A 27,983-nucleotide genomic window follows, 5' to 3' on the forward strand; every position below is an offset into this window, starting at 1 on the left:
GCCGTGGCGGAGCGCGCAGGCGCAGTGCGGGGGTGCTGCTCCCGTGTTCGTGCCCCTCACGGAGCTCCGCTGAGGGGCCATGGCGGGGCCGCGGGCGGCGGCCGTGCAAGGTGCCGCGGGTCGCGGGCTCTCCCCTCCCGATAAGCACCGCCACTGGCTGCTGGTGTTGGGCTGTGTGTCACGCCCCTCTGCCCTCCTGTCTTACAGCGCTGGTGCGGGAGCTGCTGAGGGAGGAGGCGCCGTCCCGCATTGCCGCCCTCACGGAGGAGCTGTTCCAGGCGGCGGAGGGCATCTCTGAAGCGGACGGGGTGGTGGCGGAGGGAGAGCCCCCCGCTGCCAGCCCGTCTGGGGAAACGGGGCGTGCCGGTGCTTCACACGCCACAGCCCTGGCCCAGGTTGGTGCTGCGGCTCCATAAACACCAGCTGCTGCTGCTGCTGCTGCTGCTTCCCACCTTGGCAGGGAAGCTAAACGTGTAGCACTACTGAAATGTAAAGAAAAGAGTTCACTTCTTCGTCGTTTGCCCCAACAGCGTGAAAGTCCCAAATAAAGTGGGAAGTGTTGTTTTTAAAAGTCAATGAGAAATTATGATCCTGAGCGTAGAAGTGTGTGTGTGGTTGACTCTGCTCTCATGAGACCCCAGCTGGGTGTTGTGTCCAGGGCATCGGAAGGATGTGGACCTGGAGGGTGATTGAAGGGCTGGAGCACCTCTCCTGGGAAAAACAGACTGAGTTCAGGCAGAAGAGAAGCCTTACAGCACCTTCAGTGCCTAAAGGGGTTCCAAGAGAGCTGGAGAAGGACTTTGGGCAAGGGCTTGAAGTGACAGGAAAAGGGGAAATGGCTTTACACTGAAAGAAGATTGACTTAGATTAGATATTAGTAAGATACTGAGGGGGGCAGAGAGGCCCTGGCACAGGTTGTCCAGAGAAGCTGTGACTGCCCCATCCATGGAATGCCCAAGCCAGGCTGGACAGGGCTTGGAGCAGCCTAGCCTGGTGAAAGGTGTCCCTGCCTGTGGCAGGGGGTTGGAACTGGGTGGTCTTTAAGGTCACTTCCAACCCAAACCATTCTATGATGATAGTGGGAAAAATTACTGGTTACTGATGCTGTTAACATATTTATTATTTCCAATTACTAGTAGTATCTAGTTGTAATTTTAAGTAAAAATGCAAGCAGAGAGCACTGATGCATTAAGAGTTCAGTACTGGATCAGAGGAGAGGTCCTTCTCTCCCTGTCTGTGGATTCCCATAGTGACAGCAGATAACCCAAGGAAGAAGAAAACAAGCAAGCATGTTATTTTAACTGCCTGCTAAACAATATTCTAGTACACAATATTTTACTGGAGGTACTCATTTTCAGTCCTTGTAAAAGTTTATCAGGTTGCCGTTTATAATGTTTAGTTTTTCCTTCTGTTTATTTCTCCTAGAGGAGTGCTTAGAAAGTAGTAAACATTACTTTAAAAGTAATTTTTTCAAAGAGAAATCTGGTAACACAAGAATCTGAAATAAGGGAAAAGACCAGCTGAGATACTGTCCAACTTCTTCCTCTAAAATTATATTTTCAAGAGACATTTAATAAGTAGCAATTATCAGCTAAGGAACACTGATTTTGGAAGTCCTAAATTTGCAACAAGGAGCAAGATAAGTTAGCAAGAGTTGTAACAGAAAGTGTCAATAGCACAGTGTGTAAAGAACTGCAAGAGCATAAAAGTGGTATCCTGCAGTTCCTCCTGAATCAGTTGGGCTAAATTATTTTTGAAAAAAAAGGAGAAATCATTAATTTGTAATCTGGCCACATCAATAAGAGGGGCTATGAACTCTCTCCTAGATAGGCAAGAGTGTGTTCATAGGCAAGATCTGTCATGAAAAGTAGAATAAAGTGGTGGAAAATGCAGCCCCTCAGGGTGGGTTGCTAAAGCAGCTTATTGCCTTTATGTAGTGCTGTATCTTTTTAACAAGAGTGTATAGTCAGTAACCTTTGTTCTTTGTCTGCTAGTATCCAAAGTTTCCCAGTGTAGGTATTTAACGTCATTAAGGTACTTAGTGTTCTTTTTGATGTGCAAAAGAGGTGAAGCCTTGCTACAGATAGTTCTCAAATGTGACAAGATTCTTAGAGTTCTTTTCCAAGCCCTTCAGGTTTTAGGTGAAGAAATGCTGCATCCATTCAGCATGCCTGTTTGCAGGTCACTGTCCAACGTGTCCCTGTGGGATCCTGTGACAGATTTATGGGAAACTCACACCTTTGCTGTAATAGGGAGCTGTGTAAACGTGTGGAGAGGCCATTCCTGTGCAACACATGAAAGATGCTTCTTTTTTTTTCCAGTAGTAAATTTCAATGGGATCCACATCCAGGACAAAATTAAATTGAGTGGAATTCTCCTCTTCAGGTTGAAGAGAGTGCAGTGAGCTTGTGGAACTGGGCTGTGACCAAACACACGGGTGCTGTTATCAGTGATGAGCAAAGAGCCAAACGTACGTATGTCCTGGGCCTCCCTAAAGCTGTGCTGTGTGCTGTGGCATGGAAACTAAACACTCTCTGCTGGCAGGCACATAAGTAGTGCTGGAGATTTGTTTAAGTCTTTGCAGACATGGGCTAGAAATAGAAAAATGTACTGGTGGGCTTGTATAAACCAAGAGGAAGCATCCTGGTGTGATAGTTACCTTCTTGTGACACAGAATCAGTGTAGGCATTCTTATCACCCCCCTTTCCATGCCAGAGCACCAGTAAAGAGGTAATGTGCCCAAAGGGAGCTGTAATTTGCATTTCTCATAGTGTGGTTCAAATCTAAAAATGTATGGAAATAACACAGATGTAAGTTTTAGACTCTAGGTCACTTTATATCAAGTGAGATTTTTTTTTAATGTAACTATCTCATCCATGTTTACATACAGACACATTCTAAGTCCTCTTTTCACTGGCCTGCTACAGCCAGGTGCACAGCTGGTGGGTTCTCTTGGGCCAGGAGCAGGGCTGAGGAAAAGCAGAAATGGGCTTTTGGTCTTTTCCCTCAGCATGTTCTTTCTGTGGTTCTGTGGGATTGCAGTGTCAGGCCTACATTCTTGTTTTGAGGCATTATAGTCAAAATTATGTATAATCTGCATCATATAAATTATACCAGGTAAAGGGAAAAGGGTAAGTTGACACAAAGTAGAGTGTGATGTTCTCAGATCACACCTGAAGGGCCAGGGAGAGGCTGTTTTAAATACATTTAGTGTTTTTTTCCATCCCTGATGTCTAAGGAAGGCCTGAAAATATTTTTGCTTTTTACTTTGAAACTGTAAAGATTATTAAACTTCATTTCCTTATTTTGCTGAAGGCTATTTTGAGGCTTTCAAAAAATGTTACTGTAAGCACCTGCAATGTAATTAAATCTTTTAATACCATGTATTTAACTTAAACTCTCTCTAAATTGTTTAATAGGTATTTTAATGAGAATATGTATTTTTTTTCTTACTGCCTGAAAAGCAATTTTAAACATCTTGGCTAAAATTCAGATTGCTTTGACTCCTGAAGCTTTCAGATTTTTTCTGTCTCTTGATTTAAAATGCCAGATAGTCTTTCAGATATGGCAGGGCTTGACTTTCTGTAAAAAAAAATGAAGTAGAGAAAAGGAACCTTTTGAATGGCTGCACTGTTCTCTTGCAGTGCGGTTTGTTGCCTGCAGACTGATTTGCCTTTGTGAAGGCAGCGATCCTCCGGAGGGAACTATTCGGAGACAGATTTTGGTAAGGCTCATTGTGGGTGAGTGATGGAATACAGTTGATCCCCCAGGGAATCAAATCTTATTACATTTGCTTTGGAAAGGGAATATATGTCTAGTTCTGGAAGGATAACTGGTGTTTTGGCAGGAGTATTGCTGACTCTCTCTTCTCATCAGTTAAGGAAAGATAAGATTGATGATCCCATTTTTTCCCTTTTAAGAAAGCAAAGTACATGCTGAAGTGGGACCTGTATCTAACAGGGATACCTGGGTGAGCCATTGGAGCTAGGAGTGTCTGGACAGTGTGGTTAGCATCACATCTTTTCACAGAGTAAAAGGACATACATTAATTTCAGTATCTTATAACATTGTCTAGTAGGCCACTCTAAGTCCTACGCTGCATGTGGGTGATCATTCAGAACTGAGAGTTGCTGGTCAGAAATTGCACAGCTGAAATACCCGTATCCTGTGGCAGATGTGCAATGAGATGAGAGCTTACATTGCCTTTCTTGAAAGTGACTGCATTTTCACAAAATACTTACTATTTCCTCCTTCAGATGTATATGAAAACTGGGAAAGGATGGATAGATATTGGAAAAGCTGGTCTTGCAGATGGATTTCTAGAGAATGCCGTGAATGTAAGTTCTTTCCCAGTTTTGATTTCTTACATACACCCCCATTTGTAAGTTCCAAGGGTGATGTCTGCACTTTGTTTTCCAGAGCATAGAAAAGCTGTATGCAAAGTTACGGAAGGGGAGCGAGGGTGAAGCAGATATTCAAGTGCACAGAGCTGATGTGGAGAAAAGCCTTTTCAAAGTACTCTCGTACCAAGCTGAATCAGTATGTGTTCTCCATTTTCATTATAAGTCACTAGAGGTATAGAGGGAAACTCTGACCCAGTTATTAGATACCTGAATGCTTGGCATTGAGAACTTGCTGAGGGATAGGTTTTCTTCACTTAGATAGAAGATAGCAGATCTCATGTTTACATTCAGTGTTGCAATCATTTAATGATTTTTAATTTCCCTCATTTATCGCAGTCGTTCTTGCAGTGGTGTTTATATCTTCTAGTTCAGATTTGTTGCTTTATGATTTGGCTATCATGGCTGTTGATAAAATAAACAGCTGCCTGTATGAATCATAAATGGGTCAGTTCCAACAGTGGCCTGTGCTTGACTGGAGAACAAGGCAAATAACTGTAATTTAAAGTATGCAATTTAGGAATTCTAAGTTTTGAGAGGAATTGTTTTTCCTTCTAAAGTGTCTGAGAACACTCTCAACCCTACAGAGTGTTACTGACACAGGAGTGCAAATCCAAAAAATGTAATTTCCTGCATTTGTTGGTCACACTACTGACCTCAGTATCTAAAAGGGAAGTGCTATCTCCACAATTCTCAGGAACTACCCTAAACAGGACAAAGCAATGGCCCATATTTTTAATTTGATCATGGAAACAAAAGGAGAAGCGGTATAAATTTGGCTGAGTTCTTGTGTTATCTTAATGTGCATGATCTTGTCCCATGTCTTTCCACACTACCTAAGGACTGCAGTGATTTTCTGGATCTCTTTATCATTTGGCAAGATGGAAAAATAGAATTATTATAGCACTGTAAGGACAGATACCTAATCCCAAACCTAGCTTTACTGCATGTGAAAAACCAAAGTCTTATTTTAAAGAATGAGGTTTTTAGTGAATTTTAAAGACCAGTTGCACACTAACATTTGTTGGCATGCTCTGCTGCTTTCTCAGGCACTTGCTCAAGGGGATTTTCAGAAAGCAGTGATGTGCGTGCAGCGCTGCAAAGACATGTTGATGAAATTGCCAAAAGAAGTAAGTCAAATCTTCCCTTCTTTATCATTCCAAACTTTGAGAACCCACTTTCCTCTCTATATGTTAAAGCATGACATATGCCATATAAAATTTTGAAAAGTACTCTGAGCTGAAGATCTCCTCTGTGGTTGGTTGCCTCTTAGAGATTTTGTTGCTAAAAATTTTGTGTGGAAACAACAGAATTTTTTTTCAGAGTGCATTTTTTATTTCTTCTCTTAGATTAGAATTTGAAATAGAATAATAAACTCTTTCCTAAACAATGAGAAGACAAATCAGCAAGCAAGGCAAAAAGATATCTAAATTGAATATACCACCTACTCTCTACAGAACCAGCTGCATTTTACATCTTGATCTTGTATATTGCATCTTGTACCCATGTGAGCATTTGTCTGGGGACAGATGGGACAAGAGAAGAGCTGAGTTACAAAGTTATTGATATGCAAGTCAGTCACTCCCATCAGTACTAATCTTCATCTTCATGAAACTGTAGAGCTATGAATGGTTTTTGTAGTGGTTTTCGTAGTTCTTGTCTCACAGAGAAAACAAACTATCATATGCAGATTAGTTTTTTGTTTACAAAGATAAAAGTCTCTTACAGTTATATCAGAATAAACTTCCTGACATTTATTTTCATTTGTTTACATGTTTTCCCAATATTTAAGAAACATTTTGTTCCTGTCTCTCTGGTACAGATAATAAAATCCAAAGGGGCAGATGCAAATTCTTAAAGAAAAATATGGGAAATATGGTTAGAGTTTATTTGTGTTTTTAACCAATTAAACTCCAACTGATTTTACATTGCTTTTTGTCATCTGCAGGCCAAGTGCATCTGAGTGACTAAGTTGTAGAGGTCTAGCTTTTATTTGAGTCATAAGAGTAGAACTTCTTACTGTTGAAAATGTTCACTGGGATCTTTGCACTCCTGTTCCTCATTTAATTCTAAATTAATTTAATTCTTTCCACTTGAACTATTCATGAAATAATATTAAACTTGTGATGAAAGCTCTTCACAAACCAGGAGCACTGGTGCAGACAAGGTAAAGGATTCTGATCATGAGAGAGTGATGCAATTTACTTCTGATTTAAAAAGTGGTATGTAAAAAATGAGGAAAATGGAAAGAGCTAGTGATTGCTGAGTGAATCCAAATCTTTTAGACTGGTGGGTATCTCTCAATCCTAAACTCTTCCAGGCTCCCATTGTACCAGAGAGTTCCTGGAGAGTATCACAGGGAGATTATTGTGTTGTGTGGTACCAGAGATCAGTGGAGAGGGTTGTGATCCTCGATAGTCTGTGAACTAATGCTCAGTACAGGATATTTTCTCTCCTGGAAAGAAAACATTCACAAATGAATCTGTGAAAAATGAGGTTTCACATCTGAGAGTGATCTCTTTGTCTTTATGCATCTACCTACCCTGTACTTTTGGCTCTGGATTGCAAAAAAAAAAAAAAATAAATTGAAACAAGATGTTGTCCTACCCTTCTCATTTTTGTCTGAGAATTTGCAATCTGCAGTCCCTTGCAAAAAGTCTCATTTATATTTGGGAAAAAAAGATACTGCAGCAGCAAAATGGATGTAAATATTGGCAGCCTGCTAGCATATAAAATGACTTTTTGTCTCTTCTTTGGGTGACATATGACAGCTGCAAATCATTTTAAAGAAAAAGCAAGTTGTTATGAACAGATGTTGTCAGGGCTGACTGATAAAGCTCTGAATAACCAAGCATTCAAAAGCAGTTTTCTTTTAAATCTTGTAATCCTTTTTTAATCCCAAAGAGAAATGCTGTGAAGCCTACCATGAAACAGGTGGAATCCTCTTCACTTAATTATGTAAAACCTTTTGTTATTAAAAAAAAAGAGGTTATAGTATTACAGTTTTTCCTCTCAAATTTCAATTTTTATTGTTTAACTTACACAGTTCTAGTGCTTTCAATGTGATTTATTGAGGAACTCTGTGTTTCTCACGTGTTTCAAAAATCCTGCTGTTTTGTGTGTCCTGGACTGGTTAATGATACTTCACTTTCCCACCCAATTAATGATTCCAATTAATCATCTTCAGCATGCCCTTGCAAAAGGCCAGAAGTGGTAACAGTGGATATCTCTTGAAAATACAATGCATTTTAAAGAGCCTGAGACTGGAGTGCCATAGATCTAATGATGTTTCACAAGAGCATTATAGAAGCAGGAGTCTTTTATTCCAGACCTGTTACCTGTCAATCCTCTGTTACAATTTTGGAGTGGAGACCTATGAACGGAAGAGGTATGAACAGAGCTCCTTCTGGCTCAGGTAATGTGAAAAATCAAATAAACACCCCCCTACTTCTGAGATGTGAAAACGTGTAGGAAGGAGAGGGGGAGCAAGGGAAAGTAGAGGCCTTAGTAAAAATGTGAGAATACAAGATTTTAGCTGAACCAAATTATCTGAGCAGGTACTTTGTCATGGTTGTACATTATTGCCTAAAATCTGTGTCTGTTTTCCCACCTGCATTTTCATGCCATTAGAATGAAAGTCATCAATGGTTCTTGCCAGTTCTCTCCCTAGCACTTCCTCCAAAGGGATTAGTTTTCTGAAGAGTCCTTGACTGATGAAAGGCACAAACATCAAGGTGAAAAAGGAATAGGTAGAGATGGTTTGGGTAGGATCCAGATAACTATTGTAGGATCCAAATAACTATTGTGGTATTACTAAGGGTGAGGAAATGTAGGCTATCAGGAAAAGTATCCTCATGCCATGGCAACAGCCTCACTGCAGAAAATTTCTGTTAATGTCTTCTTGTTCTTTTACATAGCTAGAAGAAAATGGAGGGCAACAAATCAAATTCAAAATCATTATGGTTGTATCTGTTGTCAAAGAGGGTTTGTAGAAGTGCACAGAATTAGTTACAGCTGGTGCTTTGGAGATTATTTTATATTTTATTATTGTGGAAAATTAAATACTGAGTCCTGTTGAGACTGAGGAGGAAATAAAGCTTGCACAGTGCAAATAATAATCTGGAGAAAGAGTGTGGCTCCATCTAGTGGGTTAAAATTTCCCTGGTCTGAGAATATATTAGAAAACAAGAGCCCAGTTACTGCTTTTCTTTCTAACAGTTCTTCACTCACAGCATTTGTAATCAAATCTGGTTTTGTGGAATTATCACTGTGTTTTCTCCTGGGTGGTTCTTTGTTCTGCCATTTAACTTCTAGAAGAAGAATGGGGAATCACGAGTTACAGGTTCTGTTTTTGCTGTTGATGTGCTGTGGTCTGGAGATCAGTCATGAATAGATTTTGTGTATTGCCATATTGTATGTCAGGTAAGAATGGAAGCACTTGCTTCTTCAAAATGTCTGTGGTTAAAATTGATAAAACCTACTGAAATGTTTGAAGAGAAGATGTTACAGAATGTGCTGCAACAGGTTGAAGAAAGTGATTGAGTACAATTTTTAATGTAGGGGCAGAAAGAACCCAACATTTTCTGTTCTCTAGTAAAAGTGACTACTGAGATTAGTTTGTGTGATTTATGTGGTTTTTAACTGCTTAGGAAGTGGGAAAGGATAGGAGTTTTACACATATCAGAAGACTGACTGAATTTATCTGTCATCCTGTTTAATTCTAACTTCCATTTATCATTGATAGCCAGAGTTATGACATTGGGAAGATGGACATAAAATATTCTGTTGGCAAAGAAATGCAGGTAAGAAATAGAGAAATTTCTATTTACAAATAGGAGCATTTTGTTAAACTGACTGAAGTGTATTATCTGCCTTTTCTGTGCAAACCTGCCCAGTGATGTCTTGGTCTCATTTTTGCAGGGTGCTATGAAGTTTGGCAGAGTTTCAGGTTTAGTTGTTATAAACACCAGTCACTGATGAACGCTCTTAAATCACATTTTATTCTATTGTTTCACAGAAACTGAAGTCTAGAAAGTAAGGCTGAAGTAGATCCTGAAAGGCCATCTTTCTGTTCCTCTTCTCTATCAATACATCATCAGTTGAGCTGTGTCATTTGTGATAGATGTTTCTCTGTCTCATTCAGAAGTCAGTTTATTCTTTTACTTCTGACTGCGGATATGAAGATTTTAATTTCTTCCTCTTTATGTAAATAATTTATGTATTTGAAGTCCATCATCATGTAGGTCTTTGTCCTGCTTTTATGTTTGTTTTCCTCTTTGAAGCATGTACCTCCTGTTATTTCAATTTCTTCTTTAATTCTTTTTTTTTCCAGTTATCTGATTTTCCTTGCAGCCCTTCTGTTTTTCTCTGAATTCTAGTTGATTCATGTCCTGTGTGTACTGCATTGCTTCAACACTGGATATGTTTCAGATGTCAGAAATCACTTTATATGTCTGATACCAGGCAGGATTTTTTTTGCCTCAAAGAATTTTTATTTTTCATGACCTTAGAATTTAAGTCTTTTGTGTTCATATGGATGTTTGTATGTAGCTATTTTTTTGTTTCCAGGCTAAAGTGCTGCGACTGTTAGCCACAACCTACTTTGAGTGGGATTGCAGTCTGTACCTGGACAAGGCATTGAAAGCCATCAGCTTGGCAAATCAGGTACTAATTCTTGCTGTGTTTAAAGATTGCAATAGATGAAACTCAAGCATTTATTGACATGTTACTATGGACCACATTAGTCACTGGTGTGTTATCCTTGACAACAGATTGAGGTGTGTTTGCTTTATGCTTCCATGCTCTTATAGATATTTTGGTATTTCCAGTTTTTTTTTTTTTTTTAGAGAAATACTTTTTTGCATGTAGAAGTAGTGCTGTCCTCCTGCCTCCTATGTGCTAGTAGTAAGGTCCTTTGATGATGGTGTGACTAAAATTTCTCAGATGTGTGAGTTGATACAGGCAGGCAGCTGGGACAACCACAAACCCACAGCTGAAGCACAGAGAGTAAAATTATTTCCCTTACCTCATTGTCTGGGGGATCCCCAAAGCAACACCCAGGCAGAGGCACGAAAGCAGACCTGAAAAATGATGTGTAAACATACCAGCTACCCTGAAGGAAGTTCATACATCTCTAAGCAGCCATTACAGTGAGGTGTCTTAATCCTTTACAAATTCTGTTTCCTGTAGGGACTTGAATTAATTTTGTGCTTGTATCTATTCAGGTCAGTGTGGAGTAAATGAAATCTGAAAAAAATCCTATTTGTCTTTGGTTGATCATTAAAAAAATTCATTTTCTGTTTTGTACAAAACAAGTTTTAAGTATGAAATTTTGCTTTAAATGGAAGCTGAAATTCAGTTTCTGCATGCTGACTGAATTTACAGACAGATCATAATGCATATGCTCATGAGATCAGGATAAAAGGCAGTGTATTTTAGTCATGCAAATAATGTGCTACTACAGTATCTAAATCTTTTGTCCTCTTATATTTTTTACTTTTGCAAAGATTTTTGAGGCAGAAAGTGTTTTGGTCATGATTTTTGATAATGTACATTTTGATAATGTGTGAGGGTATGGAAAACCAGAAGACAATGTTGATTTTAGAACCTGAAATATGCATTGTTTTAGGGAGAGATTTTGTACAGAGTCATCATATTTCCAATTGCTCCCACTGTTGTTGACCCCTGAATTTCTTCTTTATATAAACTACTTTGAATCTACTCATACTAATTCCAGATTAAAACCAGCCAATTCACACATAGAAAAGCTGGAAACGTTTCTATCATTCAGTAGTGTTCAGCTTCTATTTCAAAGTATCAAAAATGGGCCACAGCAAACTGAGAATTTTACAACTTTTGCTTTCGTTATCCTTATGGTCTTTTGGTGGTGTAAGAATAAATAATAAAGATGCACATTGCATTTAGGAAGAAATTATGGCATAAGTGTCCTACCAGTTGCTTCAGTCATTAAAATGGAACTGAAGAATTCAGAGGAGAGTATGTGATTCCTTAATATTTGTCTGTATGATGAATGTGCTAAACTCTCACAGGATCTGTGTGCTACAAAGAGCTGTCCCAGTAATGTGTTGTTTTTCATTGTGCAGGAGAATTTGCACCCAGCAGGGTTTTTTTTGAAAGTTAAAATTCTTCTTAAAAGTGGAGCATCAGATGAAGATATCAACTCAGGTATCACAGCTCTCCCTAGGTTTCATATTACTCCACATCCAAGGAGTATGTGTGACTGCCTGTGTCATACATACAAAAACAATTTTGTGGTTTTGGCAGAAACTGTATCAGCTAAATGTCCTTTTGGATTTGAAGTATGTGACAAAGTACTCACTGTTCACAGAGGAGGTATCCAGACGCTAATTTAAATAGCCTTGCTGCAAATAGGGGAGGGGGAAGGCTGTTAGAATGAAGAGAGTGAAAACACAGCAATGTAAAGCTACAGTTTCTTTAGACATAGGCATAAGGTTATGCAGGAGGGTGAAGGTGCATTGACCTACACAGTCAGCACAGCAGAAAGACTGGAGAAACATTGCTGTTCTCTGGCTGGGATTTTGCAGATTTTGGCCAGGAGATATCATGTGCTCATCAGTGTGTTGTTATAAACCTGTGTTACAAGAGTTTATTTAAATCAAGTACACTCTTTTCTCCTTATTCCTCACATTTGTCACTTGAACAGAACTGACTCTGCTATGAAATGAGAGGATAAGAAAGTTTTTGGGGAGACTTTAATATAGAAAGGATAATTAATGTGTCAAAGAAATTTATTTTCATAAATAATGAAATCTTAAGGAAAAGAGTAGGGTTGGAAAGTATCAGATGTGTAATGAATAATCTGAGAAGTGTAGGATGTGATGAGGAATTTTTTACAGAGAGCTCAGGGGTTTGAATGCTGTCAGACTAGCAGAAATGGTAACTTCACATTCCTCCTTGGGACTTTCAGCCAGATTCAAGTAGCCAGTCATTTAAACTTTACAGTTCCAAATAAACATACAGTAGCTGACTTGTGTTCTTCAGTTTGAATTGTGAAACCATCGAGTTGCCTATCAAAACACACTTGGCTATTGTTTAGTAACACTAAGCCTCCAGTCAGTTTTTCAAGCACATTTATTAATGAGTGGATGCTCTTTTCTTGTATGCCTGGGAGAAAAGTGTGTGCTATCTGTCTTTTGAGTGAAGATTCCTCAAATTTTAGGCATTTCACTAAAATCTTGTGTTACACACTTGCATCAGCTGCCTTCAAATGCTTCTTTTAACAACTGTTCCAGTCATGTCCTTGTGTATTCCTTCTCTGATCTCATCCAAGCTACAAATGTATCTGCTTTGTTCTTAACCATTCAGCACAGAGTAACAGTTTTAAAACTTTATCTGAGTGGTGTAAAACTGATACCTGCTTATCAGCACGAGTCAGTCCAACAGCTGATGCTAAGGGCATTATGCTGAAGTAGTTCCCATTGCAATATGATACCACACCCAGCCTGAGCACTAACCTCAGTGTTAGGTTGTTCCTGCTGGATAAGGATGAGACATTTTGATAAAAGGCAGCTTGAGGCAAAAAAAAATTAATTATTCTACTGAAGTTTGTGCTGTTCCTGTTTAAACAGACAGAGGGCTAGAATTCCAGGGCTATCAGCCTGTCACCTTTCTGTAGCACTGCATTAACTGTACAGTGAAAGGAAAGTCAAAACACAATAGGTATTATTCTTCCATTTGTTGTACATCTGTTATAGGGTTGCTGGTTTTTTTTTCCAGTTTTGTTTCTGTCTTTCAAAGAAGATGTAAGAGATAAGTGGTAAATTGAGCAATTAAGTGTCTAAGTGGATTACATAATCTCAAGTGCTTTGTGTTCTGTCTAGCTCTTGCAGAATTCGCACACCTTGAGATGTCTATAGACTTCTGTTTGAACACTGCCAAACTGCTGCTGGAGCATGGAAGGTATGAAAGCATCTCTAAGTGGGGTAAACACAATGTTTGGAGGTTTGGGGTGTTTCTTTATAAGCAAAGAACATCTGTTATACAATGATGCTTTATTTCAAATAAAAGCTCATGGAGGTAAGGTGAAAGGTTTTGAGAGGGAGCCTGTCTTCTATAACAAGGAGATACTGATTATGGCAGCAACAGAACAGAGTGTGACATAAGTGTAGTGGCAATTTGCAGTGCTGTAGACTTACTTTGGAACGATTAAGACTCATTATGTAGTTTTATTATATGTCTGGAATCATCAGACTGATATTTTTTTTAACCAACCATCAGAATGACTTTGGAGCCCTAGAACCATTCTTGGGGAAAACACTAGAAGGATAACAAGTTACTGCAAAATAAATTGAGCACGAATTTTCACCTTGTTAAGTGCTCCATCATGATTATGTATGTATATGCTTGTATCTTGATGCAAATGTGAGAATAAACTCTTATGAATACAGTGGAAGAAGCATGTGGCAAGAGGAAGCTGCCATTGAATAGATGAGCTGTAACAAATTCATACCTTGATTCATTCTGTCGGTGTGATTGAATGACAAACATGCTGTATGGTGAGAATATGTTAATCTGTAGAATGGAAAATTAACAGCTCTTCTGGTGCAGCCTCTTAAAAATGCATCTCTGTGAATAGGGAATCAGTTGGTTTTGATTTTCTGAAATCTGTTCCTGAGCGATTTGAATCTTCACCTGACCTTGGAAAAATTACCCTGCTCCACATCGAGTTCCTGCTGCAGAATAAGAGGGAGCTGCTCGCTAAGCAAAAGATTGAAGAAGTTATTATAGGTCTGTATCCATCTTTTACTGCTGTTTGCTGAAAGCTGGATGTAGTTGGCTAAACTCTTGCATTCTAATTTTCACTTTTTTTGCTTATTCTCGTTTTTCTTTCTCTGTGTCTGTTTTTCATGATGTTTCTTTTACTTGGCAGCTCTCAACTTCCATATTGAACGACAGTCACGATCAAGTTTAGGGTTAAATTTATTTGCTGGAGCAATTCCTTCTTCTTATTGTAGACTGTGTGTGACTGATACATGTGGGATTAGAAACATTAACCAGGAGTTCTGTGCAATGTTAATACTTAGTCCATCCAGCCCAATTTATTTTGTTTGTCAGTGTAACACAGGTTGCATATCCTTGTTAGAGCAGCTGGATAACAGTTTATTTTTCAGGTCTATTGCACCTGTAGCACTGTAGTACTTTTTGACTACAGATATGCTGTAAAACAAATCCTATTTCATGTTGCATCTAGCTACGAGCAAGAGCTACATTTACATTGTTCAAGTGTGAAAATATTTTTCTCTTACCACTGGGTTTTTTTGGGTTTTGCTTGGTTGATTCCTTGGTTTGGGGTTTTTTTTTATGAACAGGGTATGAAACACTGGCTCCTAGCTGAAACTATTGCTGTGTCCCTCTTTTTTGTTGCAGGCTGTAGAATAGTTCTTAGATGCTTCTCAGTGTGCCTGTTCTTGTAAAGTTCTTGTAAAATGATGATTTGCAGTATCTTTTCAGGTCATTATACTGGGAAACAGCTGTTGCCTGAAGCCTTGAATCAGCTGCACATCATCTTGTGGGACAGAGCTGCCAAACATTATGAGGTTTGGGACCAAATAGTAGTGTTCTTATTTATATCAGTGAAAATGAAATTCTTTTTCTGACCTCTTTGATATGTCTATTCTTGGTTAGAGTGCAAACTGTTACTAAGAGCCTTGTTCCAGCTGGCACTGGTTTTATTTTCATCCATCTGGGCGCTGTTTTCAATTACAAAATCAAGTTTCAGGTAGCCTCATGTTAAGGTTTGTGCATGGGAACAGTTAATGCAAGAATTCCTGCTCCAGCTGGTTCCTATATGGCTCTGGGGTTTGAAGGGATTTGTCCAAGAGTAGTCAGAGAACTGGCTGCTGTCATTGTGAGGCTTCTCAATGATTTTTGAATGGTCTTGGGAATCTGGAGAGGACCCAGTTGGCTGCAAGCTGGTGAAAGTTATCCCAGTTTTCAAGAAGGGCAAAAAGGACAACCCTGGAAACTACAGGCCTGTCAGTCTCACTTCAGTGACTGGTAAAATTATGGAGATTATTCTGGGAGTTATTGAAAAACACCTGAAGGACAGTGCAGCCATTGGTCACAGCCAGCACTAGTCCATGAGGGGGAAGTCCTGCTTCTCAAACTTGATTTCCTTTTAGGACAAGGTCATCCACCTTGCTATCAACTGAAGCCATTGATGTAATCTCTTTGGATTTCAGAAAAGCTTTGCATACTGTCTCTCACAGTGTCTAGACAAATTAGAGGGCTGGGCACTCACCAACTGTATGAAATCTAACAAGGGAAAGTGCTGGATTCTGCACCTGGAACAACCTGGAGGTTGTACTAGAATATACTTGACTATCTGAATCTTTCATTTGCTATGAACTCCTTTAAAAAAAATAGGGAAGACAGGCAGTTTAATCATCCAAATATGGCCATGTTTGTTTGGGTTCTATTTTATTTTTGTATTTTCTAGGAGAAAAACTATTCTGAAGCCCTTCACTGGTACAATTATTCTGTCAGCTTCTATACACCTGGGCAGATAGATCAGAACTTGGCTAAGCTGCAGAGGAACATGGCTTCTTGCTATCTTCACCTGAAACAAGTTGACAAGGTATATTTAATACATATTATACATACTTATGTCTTTATTTGCATTGCTTTTATTTTTGAGAAATTGGCTCTTTCATTTCTGGTCAGCCTTTGGTGCTGTCTTCTGGTCTCATCACTTTTGTTTCAAGTGCAGATGTTGCCCTGTCAAACATCATGAGTTATTCTAGAATTATCAACAATGTAACCAGTAATGTTTTGTGTATCTTTTTATTTCTTTTCTGTTGCAAATTATACACTAATTTCAAGGTGATGTGGTACTGATTTCCTTTAATCTTTTCTGTGAATAGGCTAAAGAGGCAGTTAAACAAGCAGAAAGGTGTGATCCAAACAGCATCTTTACTAAATTCAGTGTCTATAAGATTGCAGTGTTGGAGAACGATACTGATAAAGGTACAACCTGAAAGTTAAAGGGTCCACTACAGGGAGAAATGCCAAATATATTAAAAAATACTACACAGCTTTGGGCTGTTCATCTGGAGAAAGACACAATAGAGGGTAGCTAGAAGAAGGGTCCCTAAAGTCATTGAAAACGTCAGGCTGTAGATTTAAGTTGTAAAAGTGGGATTTGAGGTTTTTTTAGCACACAATATGTAAGAGGCAGAGTCCATTGCTATATTTGTTTTTGTTTGGATGGAGCCTCTGTCTAGGGAAGATAATCCTCCCATGGGCAGAAGCTATAGTAGCATCCCAGGGTGAGAATCATTCTGTACTTTTTAGTATGCATATACAATATGAAACTTAAGGGAACCATTATTGCTGCTCTTAACTTCTCTGGACAGATGGAGCCTGAAGTTACCAAGAAATACATGAATATTGAGATGACTTACAGAATGTTGTATCTCTGTAGCCTCTTTCTCCTTTATAATGAGTTCTGCTGTTTCATATTTTAATGAGGATCTTAGCTCAAGTAATGAAAATGGAGAAATACAGTCTATAGTTACTTAGAATACAGAGTAATGTGCAGAGCTTATTTTCCAATGAGTTCTCTGCCATTTAATTATTCTCTATACAACTTTTATTGACAGCATAATTTGCTCACATAATATAGAGTGGGAAACACAGCACAGTGTGAGCATAAAAGCAGTGGCACCCTTAGCATAAGCCAAGATGTGGGAGCTTGGAATGATGCCCAGACAATGTATTAGAGAAAGTCTTCTGTCTTTGGTAACAAACAGTTACTTAGCAGAACAAAATTAAGGATGTGAGATGAGTATCATTTGTATGGCATCTTTGTTTCCTTAGATTAGTAACTTGAAAGCTTTTTGGCACCTCCCTAGGAGGAAATATGTATTTGTAGAGAAATGCTGGTATGCTCAGGCTTTCTTGCCTTGGCTTATCATTAAAAAAAAAATTATAGCCTTTCATAAATCATTAAAACAGTAGAACTTTCCACCTTCCAATGGCTTCTATAAAAATGTTGGTTTCTCCCTCTGTCTCTTTCAGCTATGGAAGCAGTTATTGAAATGGGGAAACTCACAGAAAAGCTACCAGAACATGAAGACAAGCTGAGAGTGGATAAAAATACAGGCAGCAACCTCTTGAGTTTAGCTGCCCAAATTGCTTTAGAGGTAGAGCAGATAATGTTGCCTTTGCTTTATTGATATAAGTAGGACAGCTGTAACCTCTTTAACCTGGCCTAGATTTAATATATCTCTGTATTTCATGGATTTCTTCATATTTCATACTTCCACAATGAAGGTCTCACTCAAATATGTTGTGTAATGCAAAGTAGAAATTATTTTCATGTAGAAGGAAGTGGTATCTTTTAAAATTTTAACAGAAAAATAAAGAATTCTGAGTTACAATTGTTGTCATCTGGATATTACATTGTGTATTTCTATAAAATTCTCCTTAGCAAAACGTTTCATATTCTTCTGCCTCTGGGATTTGATCTTTGATGTGCGAGGGGGAAGCTGTGTAAAAAATACACATAAATCCATGATGAAAGTCCTTTGTCCCTCCTGTTTGCCTCTTGGTTGGTGGCCTGAGCACTGTCTGAGCTGGCTGATTGCATTTCAGGCTATCAGGGCTTTGTTCCCAGCCCTGTGAGGCATGAAAGCCTCACCAACCTGTATTAGTCCTGCTCTTGCCACAGGCTCTTTGTGCAGGGAATCATATGATCTCTCCTTAGAGCTTTCTCTGCACTCCCAGGCAATTCTGTGCACAGTCCTTTGTTCATTTTCCTGCTACTGGGCTGCACAGACTTGGAAATGTGGTTGCTTTGGGGTTTGTTTTTGTTTTGGTTGTTGTTGTTGTTTTGATTTAGGTATTTTTTGTGGTAACTGAGGTAGTGCAGTATATACAAAACATGTTTTAATTCTTTTCAGAATGACCAACAAATTGTGGCTATCAAAGCTTTGGAGTATTTGTCTGAACATTTACAAGACTGCCGACAATTGTTTGTATCCTTAAAGTAAGAATTCAATATACATACAAGGAGAAGCATAAGGAAGAAAAGTGGGATCCTTTCAGGAAAATTAGGGCAAAGTATACCATTGAGAAAAAATCTTGTTTCTTCATTGCTTGTTTTTCTCATATTTAGATGTTTGGTCCGTCTGATGTTATCAAAAATCATGGCAGAAAATGCAGAGAAAAGGTGGGTCTCTTTGAAAAACCATTTTCTTATGGTGGATGTGTTCAAATTGTGTAATGTTTTCTTTCTGGGCATTTTTTCTTGCAGAGTAATCAAGAGATTGATTTTTATGCTACTAACAGTCCACCCAGATGACTTCCTAGCTTGACCTAATGACATCACATAGAAACATATTTTACCCTTGTCTAAACTTTTCTTTAAATATTTGCTCTTTTTCTTCTATTTTTATTAATGCATATGCCTGTCAGGCGTTTTTAATGGAGGTTGTGAGCTAAGCAAAAATCTCTGTAACTTTGATACTAGTGGGATATCTTTCCAAAGTTTGGAGTGAGAAGAGTGGATCTATCCATAACTGGGAAAATATATTGTTCTGGTTTTTTTTTCTGTTGAAAAAATTAATCAGTTTTCTAAAACTGATTTTTTTCTCCATTCCAGAGATGGAGATATCAACTCAATACTGACTTACTTGAACTTGGGTATGTTTTTGCTTTATTTGCATTTTCTGGAGTTCTTCCATGTGTGAGCATTTTATATGGTTAGATCCACACTAATGAAATATCTAAACTCCTTATTTCAGTCCAGGCTCTCAATTTCCCAGTAAAATCAATGAAAACTAGAGCTGGAGATTCAATAGTATTGTGAAGTTGGATCTCAGTGCCACAGGTTTTGCTATCAAAAAATTGCAGTACTGCTGCAAGTAGAAGAGATTTAAGAGCAGAATCAAATCAATAAAAGGTTCCTAGAAGAAAGGCCTCAAACTTGTAATTTAATTTAAACCCTTCTTGTGAAATTAAGTAAAACTCTCTGCATTAGACTTCAGTGTCAGTAAACTTAGAAGAGCAGTACTTGTTGGCATCTTCTCTAAAATGCTGTTTGAGGCACCTTCTGCTGTTTTTAATAGGGCTTTCTGAAGAATATTAGATTTAAGTTGTGAGAATAAGTCTTCATCAGGAATTACACAGGCATTTTGGAAACCTCTGTTTTGTAGTGCAAGGATGAGACTTGGAAATGTTTTTATTCTGCTCCAAAAGTGGTACTTTTGTGTTGAATTGGTTTTGTAGTGCAAGGGTAGGAAATGTTTTTATTCTGCTCCAAAAGTGGTACTTTTGTGTCGAATTGTATGTTTTCTGCAGCTCACAAGAAACTTGCTGAGTCTTTCACAGAGGAGAAGTTTACAGGGGACATGAGGATCCTTGAAGCTCACTGGTTTAGGAAAGTTGGTAGGTTGCTCTCTCAGAATCTGAACTGAATCTCCTGTCTGTATTGATCATTTAAATCTGCAGCCTTGGAGTTTGCCATAAACTACAGACCGTGAAATCCAAACAGCAAATATTATCACAGATAAAGTGGTTTCTAGTGGGAAATGCAGCTCCCATGGGACTGCCCTAAGCTTTATGCATAGTGCTGTCTCTGGGTCCTCATTTTGCAGTCTTTGTTACACTGTTTTGGTAAAGGATTAGTGCATTTTCTGTCTATAAATAAAAATGTAAGCATAGGGTAACAAGTTGAACCAATTTTTCAGATTCTTGCTTCTGTCAGAGCACACAGGAGAGAAAACAGTTGCAATCAGGCTCAGAAGACAGCTGCTTTTGCACACATCCTCACAGTGTAACTGAGCTCCAGTGAAGAGCAGCAAGGGAGGGGAGAAGCAGCAGAGGTCAAATACAGTGACATGAGCATGAATGGAATCATGACCTTTCAAAGGCAGCATTCTCACTCACAGGATAAACAATTCAGAGACTACAAAAACATGTCCTATAGAATCAATTAATGTGGAAGTTGCTGTAGAATCTAAACATTTAATTGGGTCAAGCTCTCATACATAAATAATTTGATTGCCTTTAGATGCTCATCCATTTATTACTCAGAATTGTGTGCTTAATTGCCACATACTTGACCTTGCTGGGGCAAACTGAGGAATGGTTCAAGACATTGTGGGATTTTTTCCTTTTTACTTTTTATTTGTCTTGGGAATACTGTTCAACACTTCACTGATATGCTGGTTTTGTTAACTAATATAAGAAAATGCTTTTTCCCAGTTCATGCTTTTGTTGGCAGGGTACACTCTTAGGGTGTACTAGAATGGGTTCTTGGTTGTGGTGAAATTATCAAGGCAAAATTTGAAAGCATGAATTAGCTATTTTAACAAATCACTAGTAACAGTATTTCTTTCTGTTGTTAAATGAGCTGTTGATGACATACTGGTTCAGAAATAGAATTGTAGGACCTGAACTGCTTATTGCTAGAGACTAGATGGGCACACATCTAATGCAGATTTTTATTCTAGTCTCTATTTTTGTGTTTTGTTAGCTTGGAACTTAGCTGTACAGTTCAAGGACAGCCCTGAAAAGATGAGGGATTTTTTTGTGCTGTCTTTCAAGGTATTTACTCTTGCTAATAGTGTTTCTAATTGGGGAATATTTTCATCTGTCTAGTTCTTCTAGAAGTCACATCCATGGTTTGGTTATCTCCATGGAGACATGCTTGTATGCTCTGAAGATGAAGCATTTTTGTCACAAGAAGATTGACTTGTAATATAAGATGTGTGCATTATTGTCATACTTTACATTCTGTTTCTTAAGAATGTAATAAATTTAAGATTTCAATGAGAAGTTTCTAAAATAAGTGGATTCTGAGGTTTGTAAACTATATCATTAATACACACATGTTAAGTACTTGAGTCCTGATCTTTATGCAGGGCTTCTACCAACACTGTCAGCTTTGTTTGTTCTTGTAGAGAGGGACTCCAACGCTGCTTTACACTTTAAATAATCCCTTTGTATAATTGTACCAGTAAAATTACAATATGACTATATACTACTCATGACTGATTGCTGCAAGTGTCATAGAGGAGGGTCAGCAATCATCTGCTCACAAGAAAATTGCTTTTTATGGGTAAAATTCTCATTACCTTTTCCTATTTTTGTGTCAGTTGTCCCAGTTTTGTCCCTCTGACAAAGCTGTTCTAATTGCTCAGAAGACCTGCCTGTTAATGGCAGCTGCAGTTGATCTGGAAATGGGGAGACAACAAGTAACACCTGCAGAACAGGTAGGGCAAAGCCTGTAAACTATTTCTGAGTCTTCCAGTGTAGCATTTTTTCCTTCTGATTTTCAAGTCCTAGTTTTTTTCACTCAGAATGGGATATTGAGGATCTAAGCAAGGGAATACTTAGAAGTGATGCACCTTTCCAGACAATTGTAAGTGTTGAATTTCTGTAAATTAGTTCAGTGTCTTTGAATGGGTTTGTATCAATAAAAGGTCGTGGCAGTAACTTCTGAGGGGAATTTCAATCTACAAGATATCTATTGTAAGGAGTCTGCTGCTAAATGTGGGTTAGTCAGAAAGACAATTACTGCCGTTGCTAAAAGTAGTTACCACTGTGGTTGTGATAAAACTCCCTTTTTTTTAATGCATGATCTTTTTGTGGGTGGGAGGAAGAGGGCATTGTGCTTACTGTGATAAGAAGATTAGGGGAAACACAGAGGTTGTGAAGGAAGTACAGAAGTCTGGTATAGAATGATTGTAGAAAATTCTGTGGAGGGCAGTGCACAGCAATTCTGCTGTGGCATTTAGTGGTTTGTCAGTCCCAATAACACTATTTGGTGCTTGGGAGCTAAAACAGTTGTGTCCCACAGGAGCATGGATGGCTCTTTCTGGGCCAATGAGAGAAGTTCAGTGAGAAGTGGCTTTGTCTGAGATGTAGAGATCTTTGAAAAAGAGGAAAAAACCCCCCAAAACCCCAGTAACTGGTATAGGAGATTTACTAACTAGGCTGATTCTTAATTTATTTTATAGTTAGTTCTGACATAATTATTCCTTTTGCTTTTAAAACTGACAAGAATAACTTATTTAATTTTGTAAAATAGACAGAGTTTTTTAGTCAGGCCCTTCAACATCTTCAGACATGCAAGGAGATATGGAAGGTGCTGAAATTAACAGGTAAGCTACAAAGTGTGTGTTCAGCACGTGTAACTCTTAGTCACAATACTAATGGAAATACAGAGCATGTGGAATTGCTGTCTTAGATGGAGGTTATTGGAGTAGATGACAGTATGATAAAAGCTGAGGTGTTAAGTGACTGTAAGCCTAGTAGATGCATGGTTCACTTTTTTTGGTAGGATATTGGTAGAAAAATTCCATTAGGTATTCCTTAAATGGCACATTCCACTTGCTCTAATGTTAAGTCTGAGTTCCTTGGTGGTTTTCCTGCCTGTTGGAAGCAAAAATTACCTTAGAGTACACCCTGTGGCTTTGAGAAAATTCATGATTACATACAGGGAATCCTGTCTCTTTTGTAGGAGATTTTGCTAAAGACCCAACAGACACGTTGTTGCTGCTTTATGAATTTGAAGCAAGATCCAAACTGAATGATCCAACACTTCACAATTTTATGGAGTCAGTTTGGGAGCAACCACAAATAGAGATCAAGACTCTTGAAATCATTGCATGTAAGGACAAAGAAGCTTTCATTTCTCTGTCCTGTTCTTTTGAGGTGACCAGGATTATCATGTGTTGTACAACATACAAAAAATGGGTCTAACCACATATATTTTGTCCTGAAGCAAAGATGCTTAGGATCTCAGCAACGTTAGGAGAGCTGTGTTTTGACAGGTGACATGGATGATGAACCAGAAAGTTGTGAGATCTTTCCATTTCTAGACCCTGAGACACTCATATAGCTTGTGAGCCTGGAAAGGGTTTTTCAGATAAACTTTTACATGCTCCAAACTGGCAAAGGCCAGAAAATAACCCTCACTGATTCATGCCCCAGTGCAGAAGTTTTGGGCTGTGGACTCTGGATAGATACTTTAAGTATATTTAAGGCACTAAGATAACGTTATTTCAACTTGAAGTTTTTATAGTCAGTTTGTAAATAGCACTTCTCTGCACTGTGCCATACTTTCATCACAAAGTCCTAGTCACAAAAATGTGCTTGAGAATCTAGAGCAGGATCCAAGAAAGATGAGGAGCATTTAGAACTACCATGGCAAATCTTTGGAGGGTGTCCTGTAGGATTGCATAAACACCTTCTGTTCTGCTTGCCCTGAGGGAGAACACTCCAGTGCCTGGAGACACCATTCTCAAATCCTACATGAGGTTTCCATCTGGAATTTTATGTTCAAGGAGACAAACAAAACTCTTTAGACAGTTCCCCACACCAGATTTTTTTTTTTTTGGTGTTACTGCACTGGAAGTAAACAGCAGAGAATTATGAAACTTTCTGTGCTTCTGCCTTGTTGTCCTCATTGATGATGTGCTGAGTAAGAAAGAGAGAGAGAAGCAGCAGCTTGTGACCAGCCCATTAAGCAGATCTCTTTTCAGTTGTTTTTCACAAGGGATCTGGCAACATGCTGTAGTTTATTTTAGTGACCTAAGAGATTGAAGTTGACTTCAGTAATTTATCTTTTATTCTTCTCTATTTTCTTTTACTTTGAAGCATTAGCAATGGAATCTCCAGCTCGGTATCCTGTGCTGTGTAAGAAAGCTCTCAAGAGTGCACTAAACCTTCACAGAAAGCAGGCTGTCATTGATGCTGTGAAATTTAGGTTAGTGTTATCACATAGCTTTGCCATGAGCCTGTGGCTGAAAATGCTGACAGGGAATAAAGCTTGCAATTTGAAAAAAAAGTGGATTTTACTTTATATGCAAGGTTCCACTTCTTGCTGGCCCACCAGTGCAGCTCTGAAGGATGACTGCCTAACAGATGTTTTACCTGCAGTTTGTTTACTTGACATATTTTCTGGTACAGTCCTGTTTCCAAGAAATTAATCTATTGAGGAAGGAAAATGAAAATTGGATCCTGAAGAGGTCTCTGGTTGTTTCTTGTGAGGAAGGTGTTCATTTCAAATGTTACTCTGCTGGGTATTTCAAAGACAAAAAAGAGAAATTAAGGGTTGAGAAGAAAGCTATGAGTTGTAAGGTAGTGATGCCACATAGTACATATGTGATTTATTTAGCATATTTATGTGTTACTTATCCTTTCCAAGTTCCTTGAAGTAAGCACTTGGCAAAGGCAGCTGTTGATACTGCCTTTCTCACTTCACACTGAGAAAGACAGAGCTGTTTTCAGAGCCCTGTATTTGTTACTGAGTTTCTGAGGATGCTGCCTACGTAGCTCTTGTTGGGGAACTTAGAAAAGGTACTTTTTTCTTGCTGTCATGTGTAGCAGCCTAGGAAATACTGTGATTTTCTTTCTGTGTTACTGTAGAGACCAGCAATGAAAATAATTAATTGCTGAAATTAATGAAAAATTAATTAATGAAAAAAATTGCTTTTGGCTCTATTTCTTCATAGTTTGTATGAATAAGATCTGATAGTACAAAAATGCATGTTTCTGCTACAAGAATATGAGCATGTTAAGCACCAAGGCAGACATGTCTGACAATCATAGAAACATAACTCAGTGTGCTCCTCATACTAAAAACTAACTGTTTGTGCACATGATATTAAAGTTTCCTCTTTTGCTCTCTTTCAATCCTCAGCAAATGCTTGCACAGTTTGATAAACATTTCTTTGCCAAGTGGATTGACAGACTTGGATACCTGTGTGCTGCAGGAGGTGTGGGAGTACTTTGAAGATGCTCTGAGTGTAGTCAGCAGCACAGTAAGTTGAACAGGAAACCAAAAGATTGGGAGATGATCCTGAGCATGTTTGAAAAAAATTCTCATTAGACTGAGAATAATTGGTAAAATGAACATTACATAGTGTTATATGTGGAGCTGCTAAGACTTCTTCAGTAAAAGATATGCTGAAATTACCTCAAAAGAAAGGTCTCTTGGATATTTAGGACTGCATTACAAGTTTCCTTGGATTTTTTAAGGGTTTTTTCTCCCTTTGCTTAGGAGGAAAGAACCCAACTGTTTTCTTACTCTAAAATTAAACTCTAACACACTCTTGGCTTGTCAGTTTTGAAGTGAAGATTCTATTTTCTGATGAGGTGCTGCTGCTTGTTTGCTACCTCAGGATGCTTACCCAGAGATGGAGATCCTTTGGTTGATGACAAGAGCCTGGAATACAGGAATATTTCAATATACTGTTGGTAAATACAAGGAAGCTGAGCAGTGGTGTGGATTGGGAATGCGTTTCCTCAACCACCTGGGATCTCTGAAGAAGAGCTATGAAGGCCATGTAAGTGTGCACAGGGGGATTTGAGGACATGGGCTTGGCTGTCTGGCCTGATTTGAGATGTGGATCTGGGTGAAGAAACCACTGCTGATGGTCTTTAGAGTTTCAGGAGAATCATGGTATCTAAATATTTTGGGGGAGCCTGGTGCTAAAAGATTTTTTCAAAGTGAGACCAGGAAAGTTTTGATAGACAATAGAGAAAAATGTAGCATTCTTTTACTGGAAGGGTGATGTAAATGGGTGACTGGAAATAAACTTCTGACTGTTTGTGGCCATGGGAGGACCTTGCACCCTTGCCTGCCTTAACTGAAGTCAAGGTGCTGTACCAGTTTAGTTAAATTAGCTGTTATATACTTTCCAGCTTGGTTTCTAGTATAATCTCATGTCTTATAAATAGGGTTTAAGATGGTGTGAAGAAAATCACTAAAGCTCATCTCCTCAGGTGCAGCTAAGCCACTTCCTGTGAGGGAGACATTTCTAGGCTAGCACATTTGTAGGTGACAGTTTGCAATGACACTTTTCTTACTCTGTCACAAGTAAGCTCTCTGCAGCTTTTGGCTGCTGCTCCTGTCTAGATTGCAGCCCAGTGCAGCCTGGCTGGTGTCACCATTCATTCTCTTGTGTACAAGCTGAGCAATCAGGGGCTTGGCTGTAACTCTTACTCCATTTTAAATACATCAGTTAAAGCAATGAGAGCTGACAATGAGAAGTCTTCCCCACCCTCAACATCAGCTCCCAGCATCTGATTTGGTGAATAGGTTTATGTGCTGATATAAGACTCACATATAAACCACGTTTTATAACTGTAAATAAAACTGCTTTTGTTAGGTTGCACTGATCTTATTTTTTTTTCCTAAACCATTATATTTAAACCTGTGCCAAAAATCTTTACATCAATTTGAAATTTTAGGTTTAGGAGCTGGTGGTAGTCTCCCACGTGTTCCCTTAGTTCTGTTCTGTGTTAAATGATACATTTTTATCCATCCTTGTTGACAACTGTGGTGCTCACATTCTGCAGATGGTTGGCCTTTATAGTGAGGTTCTGGACAAGCTGGACAGAGCAAAAGGATTTATTCCAAATGAAGAATAATGACAGCCACAACAACAAAAAAAAGGAAAGCAGTCTCTCTTGGAAACATTCTGCTGAATGAGAGGCTGTTAGCTTTGTGAAGGCACAGGGCCATGGGAGCAGTGGGAAAGAAACCAGGATTTCCTTGTTGGCAAAGAAGTTATGGACTTTTTAGGAAGTGTTTATTGAATAAATGTAATTGTTTTCCTCTAGGGAATAATTGTCATTCTCTGGAGCTATTTAACAGTTAGAAATAAATATTTAACTTTTACAGGAGATGCCTCTGCTGTTGTGTAACAGGTTGGTTTAAATATCTGGTTTTAGTAGCAAATGGCAATGAGCACGATAAAAGTCTTTAAAAAGTATTCCATCTCCTCTGGTTGTCATAGCTGCCTTGCTGCATAAATATTTATCAGATTGTTTAGTTTACAGTCCATTTCAGTGGAGACAAGAACTCAGAGCTGTTTGCTGGTTTCACAGTCCCTTGGAACAGAAAAACCAGCAGTGCTGAGCTGGGGAAGGAGCTGCAGCTGTCCCTGGCAGTGCTGGGAGGGCTGCACTCCTCCCTTCCAGCTCCCTGAACCCTGGGCCAGGCAGGTGCTCAGCAAGTCTGAGCACATCTGGGACTTGGCTGTGGGAAACCTGAGCCACTGAGGATTCCTGTCTGTGTGAGTGTGGGGTGTGCAGGAGCCAAACCCACAGGGTCCCTGGAGCTGCCACTGCAAAGGGACTTTGGTCCCAGCAGGGACACTCTGGGTGGTGCCCCTGGGAGAGGCATCTGAAGGGCCACACAGGGGAGTTCCTTAACAGGAGCATGGATCTGTTTAGTGTAAATTCTCCATTTCGTGGTGAGCTTAAATCAGTTCACTAGAGCTCCTTTGGGTCTCTGAGACACTGCTCTCAGATCTGTAATGCACAATGTGCTGCTTGTTTAACTAAGAAATACCTTTAAATCTATAAAAACCCAGGTCTCAAATGCCACAGAAAATTCTTCTGGAGTCACAGTTTTGGAGATCCATGCTGCATCACAGCACTGGGGGACTCTAAATGATGCCACAAACTCAAAGGTTTCCATCCTGCCTGCAGTATCTGCTTGGAGCCTGCTGGGCTGGCTTTAATTACTGCTCAGTTCTGACTTGCACACACACAAACAGGTAAAGGTGTCACACTGTACCTTGT

At 39.0% G+C, this 27,983-nt stretch overlaps 1 protein-coding gene across 1 annotated transcript; it reads left to right on the forward strand.

Moving 5' to 3' along the window:
• On the forward strand, positions 1-27,075 carry TEX11 (testis expressed 11). Its single transcript, XM_039717610.1, has 29 exons — positions 1-110; positions 208-395; positions 2,386-2,470; positions 3,645-3,724; positions 4,257-4,337; positions 4,420-4,539; positions 5,450-5,530; positions 7,730-7,815; positions 9,145-9,202; positions 9,969-10,064; positions 11,504-11,585; positions 13,262-13,340; positions 14,017-14,168; positions 14,892-14,977; positions 15,880-16,017; positions 16,304-16,406; positions 17,460-17,584; positions 18,344-18,429; positions 18,559-18,612; positions 19,045-19,085; positions 19,743-19,829; positions 20,920-20,990; positions 21,542-21,658; positions 22,477-22,549; positions 22,909-23,058; positions 24,048-24,156; positions 25,093-25,213; positions 25,574-25,738; positions 26,754-27,075. Exons 1-29 carry the CDS (start codon positions 80-82, stop codon positions 26,823-26,825), a joined length of 2,817 nt encoding a protein of 938 aa, XP_039573544.1. The 5' UTR covers positions 1-79; the 3' UTR covers positions 26,826-27,075.
• Positions 27,076-27,983: the final 908 nt, after the last annotated feature.

Source organism: Passer montanus, unplaced genomic scaffold (genome assembly GCF_014805655.1).
Source record: "Passer montanus isolate IOZ18808 unplaced genomic scaffold, ASM1480565v1 scaffold38, whole genome shotgun sequence".
In the NCBI taxonomy this organism is placed as follows: domain Eukaryota; kingdom Metazoa; phylum Chordata; class Aves; order Passeriformes; family Passeridae; genus Passer; species Passer montanus.